Source organism: Camelina sativa, chromosome 13 (genome assembly GCF_000633955.1).
Source record: "Camelina sativa cultivar DH55 chromosome 13, Cs, whole genome shotgun sequence".
NCBI lineage: Eukaryota > Viridiplantae > Streptophyta > Magnoliopsida > Brassicales > Brassicaceae > Camelina > Camelina sativa.
Genome location: NC_025697.1, coordinates 2,192,509 through 2,208,746, shown reverse-complemented (window position 1 = coordinate 2,208,746; position 16,238 = coordinate 2,192,509). Strand labels below are relative to the sequence as shown.

The 16,238-nt window shown below is 38.8% G+C and overlaps 4 protein-coding genes across 5 annotated transcripts in view; 3 read left to right on the top strand and 1 right to left on the bottom strand.

The window, feature by feature from the left end:
• On the top strand, window positions 1,439-5,732 carry LOC104734575 (cytochrome P450 90A1). Its single transcript, XM_010454175.2, has 8 exons — window positions 1,439-2,013; window positions 2,183-2,332; window positions 2,457-2,705; window positions 4,700-4,786; window positions 4,880-4,958; window positions 5,040-5,146; window positions 5,249-5,379; window positions 5,474-5,732. The coding sequence occupies exons 1-8, from the start codon at window positions 1,498-1,500 to the stop codon at window positions 5,571-5,573; spliced, it is 1,419 nt and encodes a 472-aa protein (XP_010452477.1). The 5' UTR covers window positions 1,439-1,497; the 3' UTR covers window positions 5,574-5,732.
• On the bottom strand, window positions 5,841-10,376 carry LOC104734574 (nuclear pore complex protein NUP88-like). The gene is made up of 9 exons (XM_010454174.2): window positions 9,998-10,376; window positions 9,367-9,518; window positions 9,119-9,241; window positions 8,711-8,855; window positions 8,531-8,592; window positions 7,889-8,105; window positions 6,705-7,628; window positions 6,367-6,616; window positions 5,841-6,271 (listed from the first exon to the last, which is right to left on the bottom strand). The coding sequence occupies exons 1-9, from the start codon at window positions 10,283-10,285 to the stop codon at window positions 6,000-6,002; spliced, it is 2,433 nt and encodes an 810-aa protein (XP_010452476.1). The 5' UTR covers window positions 10,286-10,376; the 3' UTR covers window positions 5,841-5,999.
• Window positions 10,578-13,136, top strand: LOC104734573 (signal recognition particle receptor subunit beta). Of its 2 annotated transcripts, none has more exons than XM_010454172.2 (7): window positions 10,578-10,668; window positions 11,373-11,547; window positions 11,910-11,992; window positions 12,126-12,212; window positions 12,303-12,451; window positions 12,552-12,683; window positions 12,762-13,136. In XM_010454172.2, the coding sequence occupies exons 2-7, from the start codon at window positions 11,406-11,408 to the stop codon at window positions 12,949-12,951; spliced, it is 783 nt and encodes a 260-aa protein (XP_010452474.1). In that variant the 5' UTR covers window positions 10,578-10,668; window positions 11,373-11,405; the 3' UTR covers window positions 12,952-13,136. The 2 variants fall into 2 exon arrangements, with proteins under 2 accessions (XP_010452474.1, XP_010452473.1); XM_010454171.1 differs by having other exon boundaries at window positions 11,362-11,547.
• Window positions 13,790-16,238, top strand: part of LOC104708547 (NF-X1-type zinc finger protein NFXL2) — a gene marked incomplete in the record, with an annotated part of 5,496 nt that continues 3,047 nt past the window's right edge. Inside the window, 6 exon segments of the mRNA XM_019235124.1 lie at window positions 13,790-15,027; window positions 15,125-15,238; window positions 15,322-15,377; window positions 15,518-15,584; window positions 15,952-16,044; window positions 16,135-16,220. Coding sequence (XP_019090669.1) covers window positions 13,855-15,027; window positions 15,125-15,238; window positions 15,322-15,377; window positions 15,518-15,584; window positions 15,952-16,044; window positions 16,135-16,220 — 1,589 coding nt within the window.

Sequence of the window (16,238 nt, the reverse complement as noted above, 5' to 3'; positions counted from 1 at the left end):
GTAGCCTATTGGAAATAAGCATGAGCTAGAGCACCTCTTGCAGATACTCTCTACACCAAGAAAAAAAAACAAAAAGACTTTAAATGCCAAGAATATAGTTTTATTGATCAAATTTAGCTTATGTAATTATTACCTTGAACGGATCGAGCAGTCCAAGAGATCCAGAGCTTTGAGATAAAAAAAAGCTATGGAAGAAAGAGAACTAAAAAGTCAGAATAAAGCAATAAAAACACTTAATCGAGATAAAACTCTGACACTCTGAGCCATGTTCCTTCATCATGACTTCCACAAAGGGCGAAGATCTGCTTGAGCTGATCAGCCTCATCCATGGCATCCAAAATGTGAGAGTCGTTCAGCAACTTTACAAAAACTACACCGGCTGACCAGATATCGACTCTGGAGCAATATTTGGTTATACCCATCAATATCTCCGGAGGCCTGTATCGCAAGATTACTGCTTTTTGTGTAAAGTTCTCCAATAAGTGTTGCAACCTTTGATGTGAGTCTGAAAACTCTGTATCACTAGAAACTCACATCCTTGATTTTTTAATATATTTTTATTATTTAAAAGCTATTTAGTATATTTACCGGCAAACAAAAAAAATATACCGAAGAAAAAATTGGAAAATATGAATGTTAATATTCATGATATATTTTGTAATAATTTCTAAACTTTTACAGATGATTTTTTCTGGACGGTTTTTCAAATTTTATAATTGGTTCAAAGTGATCCAAATATATGCTGAATTGACTTAGTTACGAGTGAAAATGTATGTCAAACTAAACTAAAGAACCAAGCAGATGATCACTGTGTTAAAAATTGGTTCGATTTCTCTTCATAAGTGTCATCCGGAATCATAACTTCTCAGTCAAAATGCAATCAAATTATATTATGACCGAAATCACAAGTTAAAAAACAAAGAAAGCAGCATTTGCATGTGTACGTTCTACAACCAAATACGGAAAACAAACCATATCCATAAAAATTCTGATTCCAAAAACTCAATCTAAAAAAATATTTAAGTAACGGAATCAAATACATGAATTGCTTTTAGAGCTACCATCCCAAATTGATTATTAATAATTCTACATATTAGAAAATCAATATTTCATTTGTATAAATGTTATTTAGATAATTAAAAACAAATCTAGATTTACCATTAGTTAGTTACTATAGAAAATATATTTGCCAATTAAATTTTAAATGATAGATATATAATCATAATTAAATAGTATTAATTATTAAATCTTAAAAATTTAGAAAAACTGTTATTATTTTTTTTTTCTTTTTTAGTGTTTGCAAGAAAAACTACTATTTATTTATAAAAATAATAAATAAAAAGGAATAAAAATATAGAAGAAGAATGCAAAAGAGTATAATGATGAAAGGTCCTACTTTATTCAGAAACCCCCCCGTGTGCCTACTCTCTCTCCCATTAATACTCTCTCTCTCTCTCTCCCTCATCCTCTCCTTCTTCTCTCATCCATCTTCTCCAAATGGCCTTCACCGCCTTCCTCCTCCTCCTCTCCTCCATCGCCGCCGCTTTCCTCCTCCTCGTCCGCCGTACACGTTACCGTCGGATGGGTCTTCCTCCTGGAAGCCTCGGGCTTCCTTTTATAGGAGAGACTCTGCAGCTGATCGGAGCTTACAAAACAGAGAATCCCGAGCCTTTCATCGACGAGAGGGTGGCTCGGTACGGTTCGGTTTTCATGACGCATCTTTTCGGTGAACCGACGGTTTTCTCAGCTGACCCGGAGACGAACCGGTTCGTGCTTCAGAACGAAGGGAAGCTTTTCGAGTGTTCCTACCCTGCTTCCATATGTAATCTTTTGGGGAAACACTCTTTGCTTCTTATGAAAGGTTCTTTGCATAAACGTATGCACTCTCTTACCATGAGCTTCGCTAATTCTTCGATCATCAAAGACCATCTCATGCTTGATATCGACCGGTTAGTCCGGTTTAATCTTGATTCTTGGTCTTCTCGTGTTCTCCTCATGGAAGAAGCCAAAAAGGTATTACCCAACAACAAAATAAATAAAATCTTGACTACCAAAAAAAAACATTATATTATTCACTATATAATGTTATAACCGGACCGAGTTCGAGACTCAGTGAGTCAGAGGACGAGTCACCACATGCATAGAGAGACGTGTATTTATTTATATATGTGTTATGATGCAGATAACGTTCGAGCTAACGGTGAAGCAGTTGATGAGCTTTGATCCAGGGGAGTGGAGTGAGAGTTTAAGGAAAGAGTATCTTCTTGTCATCGAAGGCTTCTTCTCTCTTCCTCTCCCTCTCTTGTCTACCACTTACCGCAAAGCCATCCAAGTATAATATATATTGATATATTTATATATATATATATATATATATATATGTATATTTCTTCTTAATTTAAATCATCTTTTATGTTATACTACGTTCTAAGATACATGTGTGTGTGTGTTTATAGGCGCGGAGGAAAGTGGCGGAGGCGTTGACGGTGGTGGTGATGAAGAGGAGGGAAGATGAGGAAGAAGGGACGGAGAGAAAAAAAGATATGCTCGCGGCGTTGCTTGCGGCGGATGATGGCTTTTCCGATGAAGAGATTGTCGATTTCTTGCTGGCTCTACTCGTTGCCGGTTATGAAACAACGTCCACACTCATGACTCTCGCCGTTAAGTTTCTTACCGAGACTCCTCTAGCTCTTGCTCAACTCAAGGTATATATAATTTGCCTATTTTTAGTAAATAATCTCTCTACTTAATTAAACACACGATTCGTATTCATTTTAAAAGAAAAAAAAAAACCTTTAGAGCGAATCAAAACCACGACACGTATGAATGGAAATTTAGGTGTTATGTGGTTGGTTTGATTGCGAATCATCGAGATTTAGTGTTTTGGAAAATATATAAAAAAAAGTTTAAGATTCGATCTATTCAGTAATTCACTACACTGCATGCAAACCAAATCTTTTAGGACCACCGGCGCATGTTTACTCTGCCGCTTTATTTTTGGGTTTTAGGCTATCAAAAAGGGTTTGGTCTCTAAACTTAAGAAACTAAATATCTTTTCTTTTATCTTTTTTTGGTAGAATTTTTTTAACCAAAAGTGTGAAAAATGGATTAGAACACGTTGATGTGTTGATATCAACTAATTTTTCTTTTTCTTGTGGGACTATAGATAGTTCCGAGTTAAGTTTGTATCATTTTCTTACGTAATTTAAGAGATGGGAAGAAGTAGTTGGGGAAAAAGTGAAATAGAAGGTGAAAGAAAAAGAAGGAAAAAAAAAAAAAAGGGACAGATACTACAAAATGGGAGCATAATGATATGTGCATGTTGGCCTCTAAAACATTTCTCCATCATTTACATTTCACACGGGTGTCTAGATTTTTTTTGCATTTATAAAATATTAAAAAAAACATATTACTATTATTATCATCATTTTCGATTTCTTTTATGAGAAAAATGACACAACACACATACACATGACATCAATGAACGGCTTAGGTTTTCTCTACGGTTTGTTGTCTTCTCTCCACATTGAACTACTAGTTTACATATCAAGTTAGCAACAGTACAATCTAGTCGGCTGGTTCTAATATAGACAAAAAAATGACGAAACGATGGCTTTGTTTGTTTTTGTTTTTGGTTTAGAATAATGTTTTGAATATAGTCTTCAATCTTGGTTAATTAATGGTTAGGTATCAAGAAAATTTAAATAGGCGACATTAGCCGGGCAAGACGATCTAGTAGTGAGCTATTAAACTATTTCGAATTATGTATTGCATATATTAAACTTGTTTCAAAAGTTCGGTTGATGTTTTTTTTTTGTCCGTCAACAAATAGTAGATAAGAAAAATCTAGGTAGTGTACTATGTTACATGTCCTTCAAATTTACAGTTAGATGTAATATAATTTAGAACCCGTGAGAGGAAAAACTCTAATAAGAACTAATCATTATATTGATTAGTCTAGATTGAATTTTAGGATTTTCAGTTATTTGAGTACCATAGGGTAGTCATGACAAATCATTTTAATTTTGAAAGAAAGATGTGTAAGTTCTCATCTAGTTTCGATATCTAGATTAAGCAATTATTATTAAAGTGCTTTGAAGGTGAAAATTGAAAAAAGTGTAAAAAGAAAGTAGTCATTCTCGAACCTAGACAACATCATCACCTCTGTTTTTATACTTTTTAATTCTAATAAGGAAAATGTAAAATTGTTGTTGAAATCAGGAGTTACAGTCTCACAGATTTGACTAGTTTGTCTCCTAAACCGCATGCATAATCACACTTTTACCAAACCTCATCTTCTTCTTCTCTTGTTTTTCTTTTTCTTTTGGTTTGCCAACAACTTCTTCATCTTTTATCTTACTTGTCTGAATATCCCCACAATAAATCTTTCTTTACTCATTAAAGATAAAAAGTATTATCATAAATATGTTTGTGCTACGTGCAACCGACAAACTCCCATCCAATTTAATTGGTTCTTTATTAGTTTAATATAATCATTTGTTGATGTCACTAGTTTTGTTCCAAGGATGGTACTATATTCACTAGTTTAGTCATTAATTAGTGCGTCGTTTGCCTACTCTGAATATATAATCAATCGGTTCAAAGAGGGGTTGGACCGGTGACCTGATTAATTCTTCTTTAATCTTTGTTTTTAGATTGTTTGTTCATTTTGTATTTTGCTTGGTTGAAAAAAAAACAGGAAGAGCATGAAAAGATCAGGGCAATGAAGAATGATTCAGATAGTCTTGAATGGAGTGATTACAAGGCAATGCCATTCACACAATGTGTAAGTGTACTTTACTTAGAGCTCTTAGTGTTCTTGTCTTATCCTTTCCAACCATTTACTTATTAGGCTCTAATAATCTTTATTTTGATTCAGGTGGTTAACGAGACGTTGCGAGTGGCTAACATCATCAGTGGTGTTTTCAGACGGGCAATGACGGATGTAGAGATCAAAGGTAGAAGAATCGTAACTTTTAGAAATGAAAAATCGAAAAATGCAAGGAAAGTTCTTACATTCTGATAACTGAAAAAATCAGGTTATAAGATTCCGAAAGGGTGGAAGGTTTTCTCATCGTTTAGAGCGGTTCATTTAGACCCGAACCACTTCAAAGATGCTCGCACTTTCAACCCTTGGAGATGGCAGGTTTTTATTTTAAGCCCTTTCGTGTTCTTGAACTTGGTTTTTCTGTCTCTTTGCATTCTTGGTTTTCATGAGTTATTGAATGATTGCAATTCTGTGGAACAGAGCAACTCGGTAACTACAAGCCCTTCTAATATGTTTACACCGTTTGGGGGAGGGCCAAGGCTGTGTCCCGGTTACGAGCTGGCTAGGGTTGCACTCTCTGTTTTCCTTCACCGCCTAGTGACCGGCTTCAGGTACACCTTCACATACAAGATTTTAGCTCTTTTTTTCCATTTCAAAATGCTAAAATACTGATTTGATTTCGTTTTGTATAATTTTTGTGAACAGTTGGGTTCCTGCGGAGCAAGACAAGCTGGTTTTCTTTCCAACTACAAGAACGCAGAAACGGTACCCGATCATCGTTAAGCGCCGAGATGCTGCTACTTGAGAGCAGAAGAGACCAGCAGATTTTATCTATAGACAAACAGCATTTTTCAGATTTAATTTCTTCTTTTTGCTCCTTTTGGGTCTAGTGTTGGACAATAAAAGTTATCATTACTCTATCTATAGCTTGTGTATATATGAAAAAAAACTTTTGTTTACCTTATGCTTTCATAAATCTCTTCTGGTTCAATGGTTCCGACATAAGTAGCTTCACCTACTCTTTGTTGTGTTATGAGTTCCTAGGAATAGTTTGCAGAAATGCCCGTTTACAGAGACAAATCGGTTACGTTAATAAAGTACTACCGTAGCTTGATTAACAGACAAAACTTACAAGGAGAGAGTTAGAAAATTAATGCAGCAACTATATCCAAACTTGAACCGAGTCTAGACAGTCCAGGAAATAACAATTTGCATCCCAGTGTTACAGTGACTACATGATGCTGCTTTCTTGCGACTTTAGCGCCGATTCAACAATCTTGACTTTCTTAGAGTTATCGCTGTTCATCAGGGATAGTTTGGCGAGTGTGGACTGAAGCTGTGACATTTGTGTATCTTGAATTAAGTTTTTCTTTGAATATTGCCTACTCTGAATACCTGCAACTGCTGTGGCCTTGGGAGATTTTTGAGCTGACTTTTTCACTCTCGCTCTCAGTGTTTCAATGGATGATTGAAGCGCATCCACCTCAACTCCCGCAAATTGATCTGCAATTTCGCATTTAAAACAAAAAGAAAAGATGATGAAATGGGTTGCAGTATATATTTCAGAGGACAAACTGTATGGGGAATATTTGATTTACCGAGCTCCGACTTAAAATCCAGTTCTGCTCTCGTCAGAGGTTTCTTGTGTGTACCAGGCAAGCTACGAAGACGTTGCAAACGCTGCTCAAGAGAATCATGTCTATGAATTGCTTTGTCAATCCTTTTCTCCAACAAAGTTTGGTTTTTCTCAACTTTTGATATTTTCTGATTTGCCTCACCAAGCCGCTGGTGTTGGTCATCGATTATTCTCTTCAGGTTGGGAGCATGATGCTGCAGCTCAAAGTAGACCTGCCAAAAACACAACGGGATCTCATTAGTAATCATGTAGAAAACACAGTGACGCTTTTGTGTTGGGTTTACATGACCTCTTTCTCACCTTGTGTGCATATTCGATGTAGTTTTCATGGAAAAGCTTGACATAGTCAAGCAGGATTGATCGGCCTTCAACGGAATTGGCTGGAGTTGAACGCTGGTTAGGTAAAGCATGGGGAGCAATTCTAACTTTGGGACCTGCAAGGAGCTCCTTGCTAATGATGCACGAGGTATCTTGCTCTTTTTTCTCCATTTCGCTTGAAGACACTGTCTTATCTGTACCGACATGAACTGGAAGCAAGAGATCCCAAGTTTTAGTCTCTGCCACAATGCATTCTCCTGAGGATAAGACGGCAATAATCCATGCATACCCAAACGAATCCGACAGAGGCACAAAACCCAACAGAGGAGATACGGCAGATTCGTCTTGGCATGTACTTAGCACAGTGTCAACAGATGGCGTTTTGAGCGCTTCATCTTTTCCAGTGGCCTGACTTGTGAAGGGAAGAGAGTGTAAGACTGTTGAATCAATGCCACCGTCATGGAGGGAGTATATTCGTTCTGGCAAAAGGGAGTCAGCAAACAAGGTAACAAGAGAGCCACCTTCACGCTTTGTGGGAAGAGCCAAATCAACCATTGCAAGTCTTAACAGTGGCGGCGGATGCCCTAACCAAACAGTGTGATCGAGCGGCAGATTTGAAGTTGCAACTGGTAGCTCACCTATGTTTGACTCACAAATCATAGCAACTCCTTGTATTTTGTTGTGGGAGTTCATGCGAAGACGAGATGAGTTACCAGATATCCAAACTGGCTGGATTTCATCAACCAGAGCATCAACCTGTAATTGTCCAGCACTCCAGGCAGTTACCAGAACCGAATCTTTGCTGACAAGATTATATAATAGACTCACTGCCCTGCCTTTACATTCTGTCTCCCGAACAGCGAAATCTTCATCTCCTTCACTACTAGATGCTTTATATAAAGGGCCCTGTACACAAGGAAAACAAGAGATCAGCATTCCAAGGGAAGCAGTAGACAAACAAAAAATACTTAAGGAACATGTGCATAGGTGCCATATTTTTTTTGTCCCATGTGTATTCCGAATCAAGCTAAGGAAGGTACTATAAATCTTTGATGAGGACCACTGGCTTATATACCACAAATCTAGAACATTGGTGAACAACTAAAATCTACGAGGAGCACTTCAATAACTCACGTAACAAACCCAAAAGAGAAGAGGAATTCTACCTGTAAAGCCAATGATGCGTCAAGCAAAGCATAAGGATGAGCTTTCACCACCAATATATTTTCACCTCTAGTTCCTTGTTCAGTCAAATCTGGAAATGTAGCTTCCAACCATTCAATTGCCAGACTGGAGTTGCTAACTGCTATTGAATTGGATGACTTAACCCCATACATGTTAGCATCATTGTAAATCTCCATTATTGATTCCCATTTGTAAACACTGTTGCAATATACATCCAAGGCAATCACAGTCAACCTCGAAGGCCGTTTAACACAAGACAAAGCAAAGTACTAAAACATTTTCCATGACTTAAAAGTTTGACATGAAGGAGGATAGTCCACGGCAGAATGCATTTGTATACAAGGCGTCAGCATGAATCTGTTCGATATATCAAAGAAATTATGGGACCCAGCTTAATTTATCCTCGAAAAACTTCAAATGAGTTAGCAAGCATAGATTTGTGATCTAAAACAGCTTAGTGAGAATCAATCATATCTTGTTCAGAAACTAGGAAACCAATAAGAAAACTGGATGTTGAACTATCTTAGAAACTGAGCATACCAGGTACAACTTAAAGAAATAAGAAACTTATCCAGTTACTGCTAGATAGGAATGAAAAGGAGAAAAAAACATCATCTGCCTACCTTCCAAATGGCACAACAGGGCATAGGATGTAAATTGAACCATCAGTGAATAATATAAAGACCTGCACATTGAAAGATTCGGTCAAGACATAAACATGTAACTCGGCTCTATCTGACAAGACAACTAACAAAATAGTAAATCTCTCAAACAAGTGAAACAAAAATTTGTATTGAACTTACAGTAAATCGGTCCCACAGATGATCTCCTCCAAAACTGAAATCAGCAGGATAAATTGATGAAGCTGTTCTAGATCTTCCTGGCTCACCAGGCTGCAGATAATATTCTTGCTCTGGTAGCTCAGCATCTGAAGACAGATCGAAAAGCCTAGCAAAAAAGTGTAGCATGCAAAATACTTTTAGTAAGACAAGAAGATCTTAAATTAGGATTAAGTGGAATGATTTAGACTCCTTAGAATGAGACACTGAAGTAGATGGCAACATAGTATGTCACTGCATGCCAGACGTTAAAATTCTACTTCTTTGTTACTGAATATATTACATAATTTCTCTCACATCTTTCCAAAATGATATTCATCAATATATTGACATGTACATCCGCCTTTATTATCAACCGAAAAAGATTGTTACCTGAATACTGCGTCCGAGGATAGAATTCCCAAATGGGTGTCACTATCAGGGTGCCACGATGCTTGTAGCAAGTTTATGGCACAGTGACCACTAGTATAGATTTCTGAACCAATAGTTACTACCCTGCATACCATAGATTAGAAAGCGTTAACGTAAAAACAGAAGACCATTAACTTAATCCAGGTAACATCATAATCAAGATAACCAAGAATATCGATGCATCTTCTTTGGGTAACGTGAACCACTACCTGCAAATGACATTGTCTTCTATCACAGAAGCGCGTCCAAATAGGTACATCACACATATCCCATCTGAGCCGGCAAGAAGTACAGCCGATCCAGACTTATTGATGGAGATTTTGTTAACAGAAAACGTCAGCTGGAGATCTGGTTGCATCACCTATAAAATCATGATTATCAAAACTTTGTCAAATACAAAATTGGCACAACCTTGGACATTCCTTACAGGCTATGTAAAAGTAAAGCACATCAACCAATAACGTTATTTCTTGAACATTGTTCTGTAGCAGCTCCGGCCAATAGAGTTTAGAAGACAAAACTAAAACAACTCTTTCAAATCCTTATAACTAGAAGGATAGTCACCAACAACACCATCTTATTGCAAATACCATTAAAAAAAAAAGACGCTTTCACACATTGATACTGATAAATCTCTATAATTCATGTATGCCCGCAGGGAAAAGTATAGGTTTTGGTACGAAATCGTTTAAGGCTCTTTTTAGTGCATACTTAAACCTAATTAACCAAAGTCAGTACAATGTCAGGAACAATCACACTAAAGAACCGTTTACACTTCGATGAATCATCTTCCAAATACTTCTCTCAATTAACGGAAAAACAGAAAAAGAAGAAAAAGACCTTGGAGTGGATTGCGGCGAGGACGGAGGATGGTTCGGGTTCACCCAAGCGCAGAGATAATCGATGTAGAAGATATCTTCTAGAATCCCAGTAATATAGTCGTGAGTCTCCATCCCAAGCCATGAAATTTCTCGGAAACCGCTGCGAAACGGCGGGTTCATCTTGGGAGGAAGGAAGAGACGCGAAAACCGGGTGGCTCTGGAGAGGAACCCACCGAACCGGCTCTTTAGGCGTCGGAGATCGTCGTGAATCTGGCGTCTCCTCTGGCTCCTGGAAGTTAAATCTCATACTCTCTCTTTCACTCAAGTGTTGTCTGTGTTCGTCGGCCGGAGATGCAGAAGAGCGGGAATAGAAGAGAACGGAGTTGGAGCAGACCAGAAGATTCAATGAAGCAGATACAGCTGATACGACGTCGGATGATATATCATGGGCTTTTATCGACCCATTTATTTTTTTTGAGATAAATTGTGCTGTTTTAAGATGATTTAACATGGGCTTTTTCTCGGCCCATTTAATTTATTTGAGATAATTGTGCTGTTTTGAAGAAAGAAACACTAACTTGCTTTAAAATAATAATATATAAAAATTGAATCTGAACCCTAAATCATCGTCGCCGTGTTCTTCTCCGCTTCCACCGTCGTTGCATCTGTCTTCGGCCTCCTCTCCCATCGGTGTGTTTCTTTTCTCCTCTGTCTAATTGTTGTAGTTTCTCTTAGTTAATTATAGATCTATGGCTTTCTTAGCTCTCAGTTTCTCTATACTCATTGTCTGGGATTTTTTTTTGGGAATCGGTTTGTAATTTTGACATCTGGTTGAAGCTGCGGGGCAATGTAGGGGTTTTGCATTTTTCTTTCTTTATGATCTTGTATGGTTCTACGGTTTGGATTGATCCTGGTGAAACTGGTTTCAAATCGGGATAAACCAATTGTTCACAAGATGTGAGAATGATGATTATGGTCATTGTGCTGCGCATATAGTAAAGTTCAAGACTGAATAAGATAATGTGCGAACCCAGTACTGGTATAATTGTTTGCAAATATAAGAAAGTTCCGATTCCAGGAAGCAGTATTAAAACTCGCAGACATGTTGTATTTGTTGAGAGAATAGTTCACTTTTGTTGATTTCTGATAGGTCATAAAGGTTTGTCTTGTCGAGTAGGTGTGGCTGTTTTGCTTTCTGAGGCTTGTTCGTGAATTAAATTGATGTTTTAATCTATTGATATAGACATCTTATGCTCTTATGACCACCTGTGTGAGATGTGCTTGATTTGATATAAAATATATTCTTTGCTTCCCATGTATTTGCGCAATAGTTGTGGTTAATTTTATGTCTTAAGAGGAATGAATTACAAACTCTGGATACAGGTTTTAAACAGCTTGGCAGAAGAAGTGAAACTTAAAAGAACGATATGGAGAACTTGGAAGATCTGAAAATTCTGGCGGAACAGTGGTCGCATCAAGGAATTGAATATCTGCAAAAGATACCCCCAAGTCAGCTGTATGCCGCTATTGGTGTTCTGTTGTTTACAACCATCTTGCTCTTCTTATCCAGTATGTATTAGTATTACACACCACTTCATCGTTTCTTATTCTTTCCTAATAGAATTGCTATCTCCCCCTGGTGGTATCTCGTTTGCCATTGATAAGGACATATAGCCTGTTCTTCTAAATGTCGTTAATAGTTTTTCTTCACCCTGTTACTGTTTACATTTGAAGAGGTTAATGTTCTCATGGTACCATTGTAGACTTGTGATTAAGCCAGAGTATCAGCCGTTCGGTGTTAGATGGTTTGTGTAGTGGAATAAAAACTATTATTGCAATTTCGGAGGTCTATTCGATATATCTCTTTGATTATACATAAATCAACTTTTGAATTTTGTTGCTAAACTTATTGTTCTTGATGGGGTATGCAGTTCGCTTGGTCACACGTACCAAATCTAACACTGTACTCCTTTCTGGGCTGACTGGAAGTGGAAAGACTGTGCTCTTTTACCAAGTGAGTGTTTTGGCTATTGTTTATGACTTTCCTCCAGATGTAGTTTGTTTTTGTCATGAGTCACTATTGTCCGAGCAGTGAGTGACTAGGTAATTGTTGGGGAGTTAAAACATGATAATTGTTTGATTGGCAGCTACGGGATGGATCGTCCCATCAGGGCACTGTAACATCAATGGAACCGAATGAAGGCACTTTTGTTCTTCACACTGAAAACACTAAGGTAAAGATTCTTACTTTGCCCTATCTTAAACAACATGTGCTGTTGATTTTGATGGACGGACTAACACATTACCATTGCTCTATGTGACAGAAAGGAAAAATCAAGCCTGTTCATCTTGTTGATGTTCCTGGGCACTCTCGGCTTCGACCCAAGCTAGAAGAATTCTTGCCTCAAGCAGCTGCCATTGTGTTTGTTGTGGATGCCTTGGAGTTCCTCCCAAACTGTCGTGCAGCTTCAGAGTAATTTCAAAACCCTCTCTCTCTCTCCCACACATAAGAGTCGTATTTTGCATCTCAATCTTGAAACCTGAGGCATTGCAATGGTTTGTTACGGTGATAGGTACCTATATGACATTTTGACAAATGCGAATGTTGTCAAGAACAAGATTCCAGTCCTCCTTTGCTGTAACAAGACCGATAAACTCACTGCACACACGAAGGAGTTCATCCGGAAGCAAATGGAGAAAGAAATGTGAGATTTTTAGTTATACATAAGCCAATCTTCCTGCATAGAAGCTAATCATCATTACTGGTTAATGAGTTTTTGCAGTGAGAAACTGAGGGCATCAAGGAGCGCAGTCTCTACAGCTGATATAGCCAATGACTTCACGATTGGAATCGAAGGACAAGTGTTCTCCTTTTCGCATTGCTGCAACAAAGTCACAGTCGCTGAGGCATCTGGACTCACTGGAGAAACCGCCGAGATCCAAGACTTCATTCGAGAATACATCAAACCCTGAGCCCAAATATGCCACAATGTTCTTATGCTTTGGTCTGTGACTCTGATTTGAGTTTCTGTATATGACTTCTTGTCAGAAATTTTTGGGTATTAGGGTGTTTAAAAACTGAGTAGCTTGTATTTTCGAGTTAGATAATTCGTTTTTCAACCAGATTGATCTTAAGGAAACGTTAAATGACTTGTTAATTTTGTTTGCCAAAAGCGAGTTAGTTATAATATTCCGCAGATATGTAAGTTTGCTTATCTGTTTCTTTCTACGACTTATCTGCTTATCATATAAAAGCTTAACATTGTCCTTACTGAGCCGGTTAAATCCCAATTGAACCGGAGATTTGGGTCATTACATGCTCACGAGAATATCACGTGACTTCTTCTGCCCCCAAATTTCTCAACGTTGTCCTTAAGGAGGGAGATGAAGAAGACGGGTGCTTGATATGGCCGGAACCGCCACTACCGAGTTCCGGTGGAAACCACCTCCACAGCCTACGCCACAACAGCAAACCATATCCGATTCAGATTCAGACTCCGGATCGGATTCAGAGAACCACCAGCACCGTCACAATGATCTATCAAACTCCATATTCAAAGCTTACCTCGATTGCCATTCATCTTCGTCTCCCTCTTCAATCGATCTCGCTAAGATCCAATCTNTTAATTTTGTTTGCCAAAAGAGAGTTGGTTAACTTAATAATAGTATAAATATTCCGCAGATACGTGCTTTTTGCTTATCTGTTTCTTTCTACGACTTATCATATAAAAGCTTGAAATTGTCCTTACTGAACCGGTTAAATCCCAATTGAACCGGAGATTTGGGTCATTACACGTTCACGAGAATATCACGTGACTTCTTCTGCCCCCAAATTTCTCAACGTTGTCCTTAAGGAGGAGGAGATGAAGAAGACGGATGCTTGATATGGCCGGAACCGCCACTACCGAGTTCCGGTGGAAACCACCTCCACAGCCTCCGCCACAACAGCAAACCATATCCGATTCAGATTCAGACTCCGGATCCGATTCAGAAAACCACCAACACCGTCACAATGATCTATCAAACTCCATCTTCAAAGCTTACCTCGATTGCCATTCATCTTCGTCTCCCTCTTCAGTCGATCTCGCTAAGATCCAATCGTTTCTCGCATCGTCTTCCTCTGGAGCTGTTTCGTGTCTCATCTGTCTTGAACGCATCAAACGAACCGATCCTACATGGTCCTGCACTTCCTCATGCTTCGCTGTATTTCACCTTTTCTGCATCCAGTCATGGGCTCGTCAGTGCTTAGATCTACAAGCTGCACGTGCAGTCACGCGACCTTCTTCAAGTCCGACAGAAACGGAGGCGGTCTGGAACTGTCCGAAATGCAGATCGTCGTATCAGAAATCGAAGATTCCAAGGCGGTACCTTTGTTACTGCGGCAAGGAGGAGGATCCTCCGGCGGATAATCCATGGATCTTGCCTCATTCTTGCGGTGAGGTCTGTGAGCGGCCGTTGAGTAGTAATTGTGGTCACTGCTGTTTGCTATTGTGTCACCCTGGACCTTGTGCTTCTTGCCCCAAGCTCGTGAAGGCTAAATGCTTTTGTGGAGGTGTTGAAGATGTTCGTAGATGTGGGCACAAGAATTTCTCTTGCGGCGACGTTTGTGAGAGAGTCTTGGATTGTAATGTCCATCAGTGTAGAGAGATTTGTCATGATGGGGAGTGTCCACCGTGCAGGGAGCGCGCGGTTTACAAGTGTTGCTGTGGTAAGGTGAAGGAAGAGAAAGATTGCTGCGAGAGAGTGTTTAGGTGTGAGGCTTCTTGTGAGAATATGCTTAACTGTGGCAAACATGTATGCGAGAGAGGCTGTCACTCGGGGGAATGTGGATTGTGTCCATATCAGGGAAAGAGGAGTTGTCCCTGTGGCAAGAGATTTTACCAAGGCTTGTCTTGTGATGTTGTGGCGCCTTTATGTGGCGGCACCTGTGATAAAGTTCTTGGTTGTGGTTACCATAGGTGTCCAGAGAGGTGCCACCGCGGTTCGTGCCTTGAGACTTGCAGGATTGTGGTTACTAAGTCTTGCAGATGCGGAGGAACGAAAAAACAGGTGAAAGAGAGCTTTTTTTTTTTTAATATACTTCATGATGATTTGCAGTCTGTTCAAAATGTTGATGGGAAGATTTTGGGAACTGAATTTAGAGTAGGTTCCTTGCCATCAAGAGTTGGCGTGTGAGAGGAAATGCCAGAGAGTGAGAGATTGTGCACGTCATGCATGTAGACGCCGATGTTGTGATGGTGAATGTCCACCATGCTCAGAGGTATGCTGTGTCATTCATTCTTGTGTCAAGTCTAGTGTCATTGTTCGTACTTGGCTTCTAATTTTTTGGTTCGAAATTTTCAGATTTGTGGAAAAAGACTCCGTTGCAGGAATCACAAATGCCAGTCTCCTTGTCACCAGTATGTTCTGTAGTAGCTTTCCGTGGACTTTCTTTGTCCGTCTGGTGTCAAATTTGGAACTTATGACTGATTAAACATTGTGTAGTGTAAGATATCAACTCATGCACATGGAATGACATTATTTGTTGTGTTCATTGCAGAGGTCCATGTGCTCCTTGTCCAATAATGGTAACAATATCTTGTGCTTGTGGTGAGACGCATTTTGAGGTGAGAATATGGCTTTCTTACTATCAAGTCGTGATATAGTCTTGTTACTTTTAATTTGTTATGGTGGATCTATAGAAAAGTATTAATATTGGGTATATTCTACTGGTGGAAGCGAGAATATAAGCTTAAACTTACTGAAATTTCTTCAGTAAAATGATCTTGAAGCCTTGTTTAGTCGACAACCATATCTGATGACTTCGTGCCTATTTGTCTTAGACATTTTCTTTGCTCCTTCGTTTCTTGTCCTTGGGCTTTTAGACTTTTTATTGTTTGATACTTCTAATAGATTCTGTATCCTTTGATAGCAAATCTGTTACTGTATGTTAAACCTGTATTAACAACGCTGTTAATGGTTAATGTTGTTCAGGTACCCTGTGGCACTGAAACAAATCAGAAACCTCCTAGATGTCGTAAATTATGTCACATAACCCAATTGTGCAGGCATGGGCAAAACCAAAAGGTAGAACAAGAATTAGAATAAGGCTTATTTTACTTTTGTGAGTGATTCCATCTGTGAGTTTTACGAAATTTATGTCATGTTTTTATGCAGCCTCATAAATGCCACTATGGTGCTTGTCCTCCATGTCGACTCCTTTGTGATGAAGAATACCCATGTGGGCACAAGTGCAAACTAAGGTTTCTCATACTGTTGTC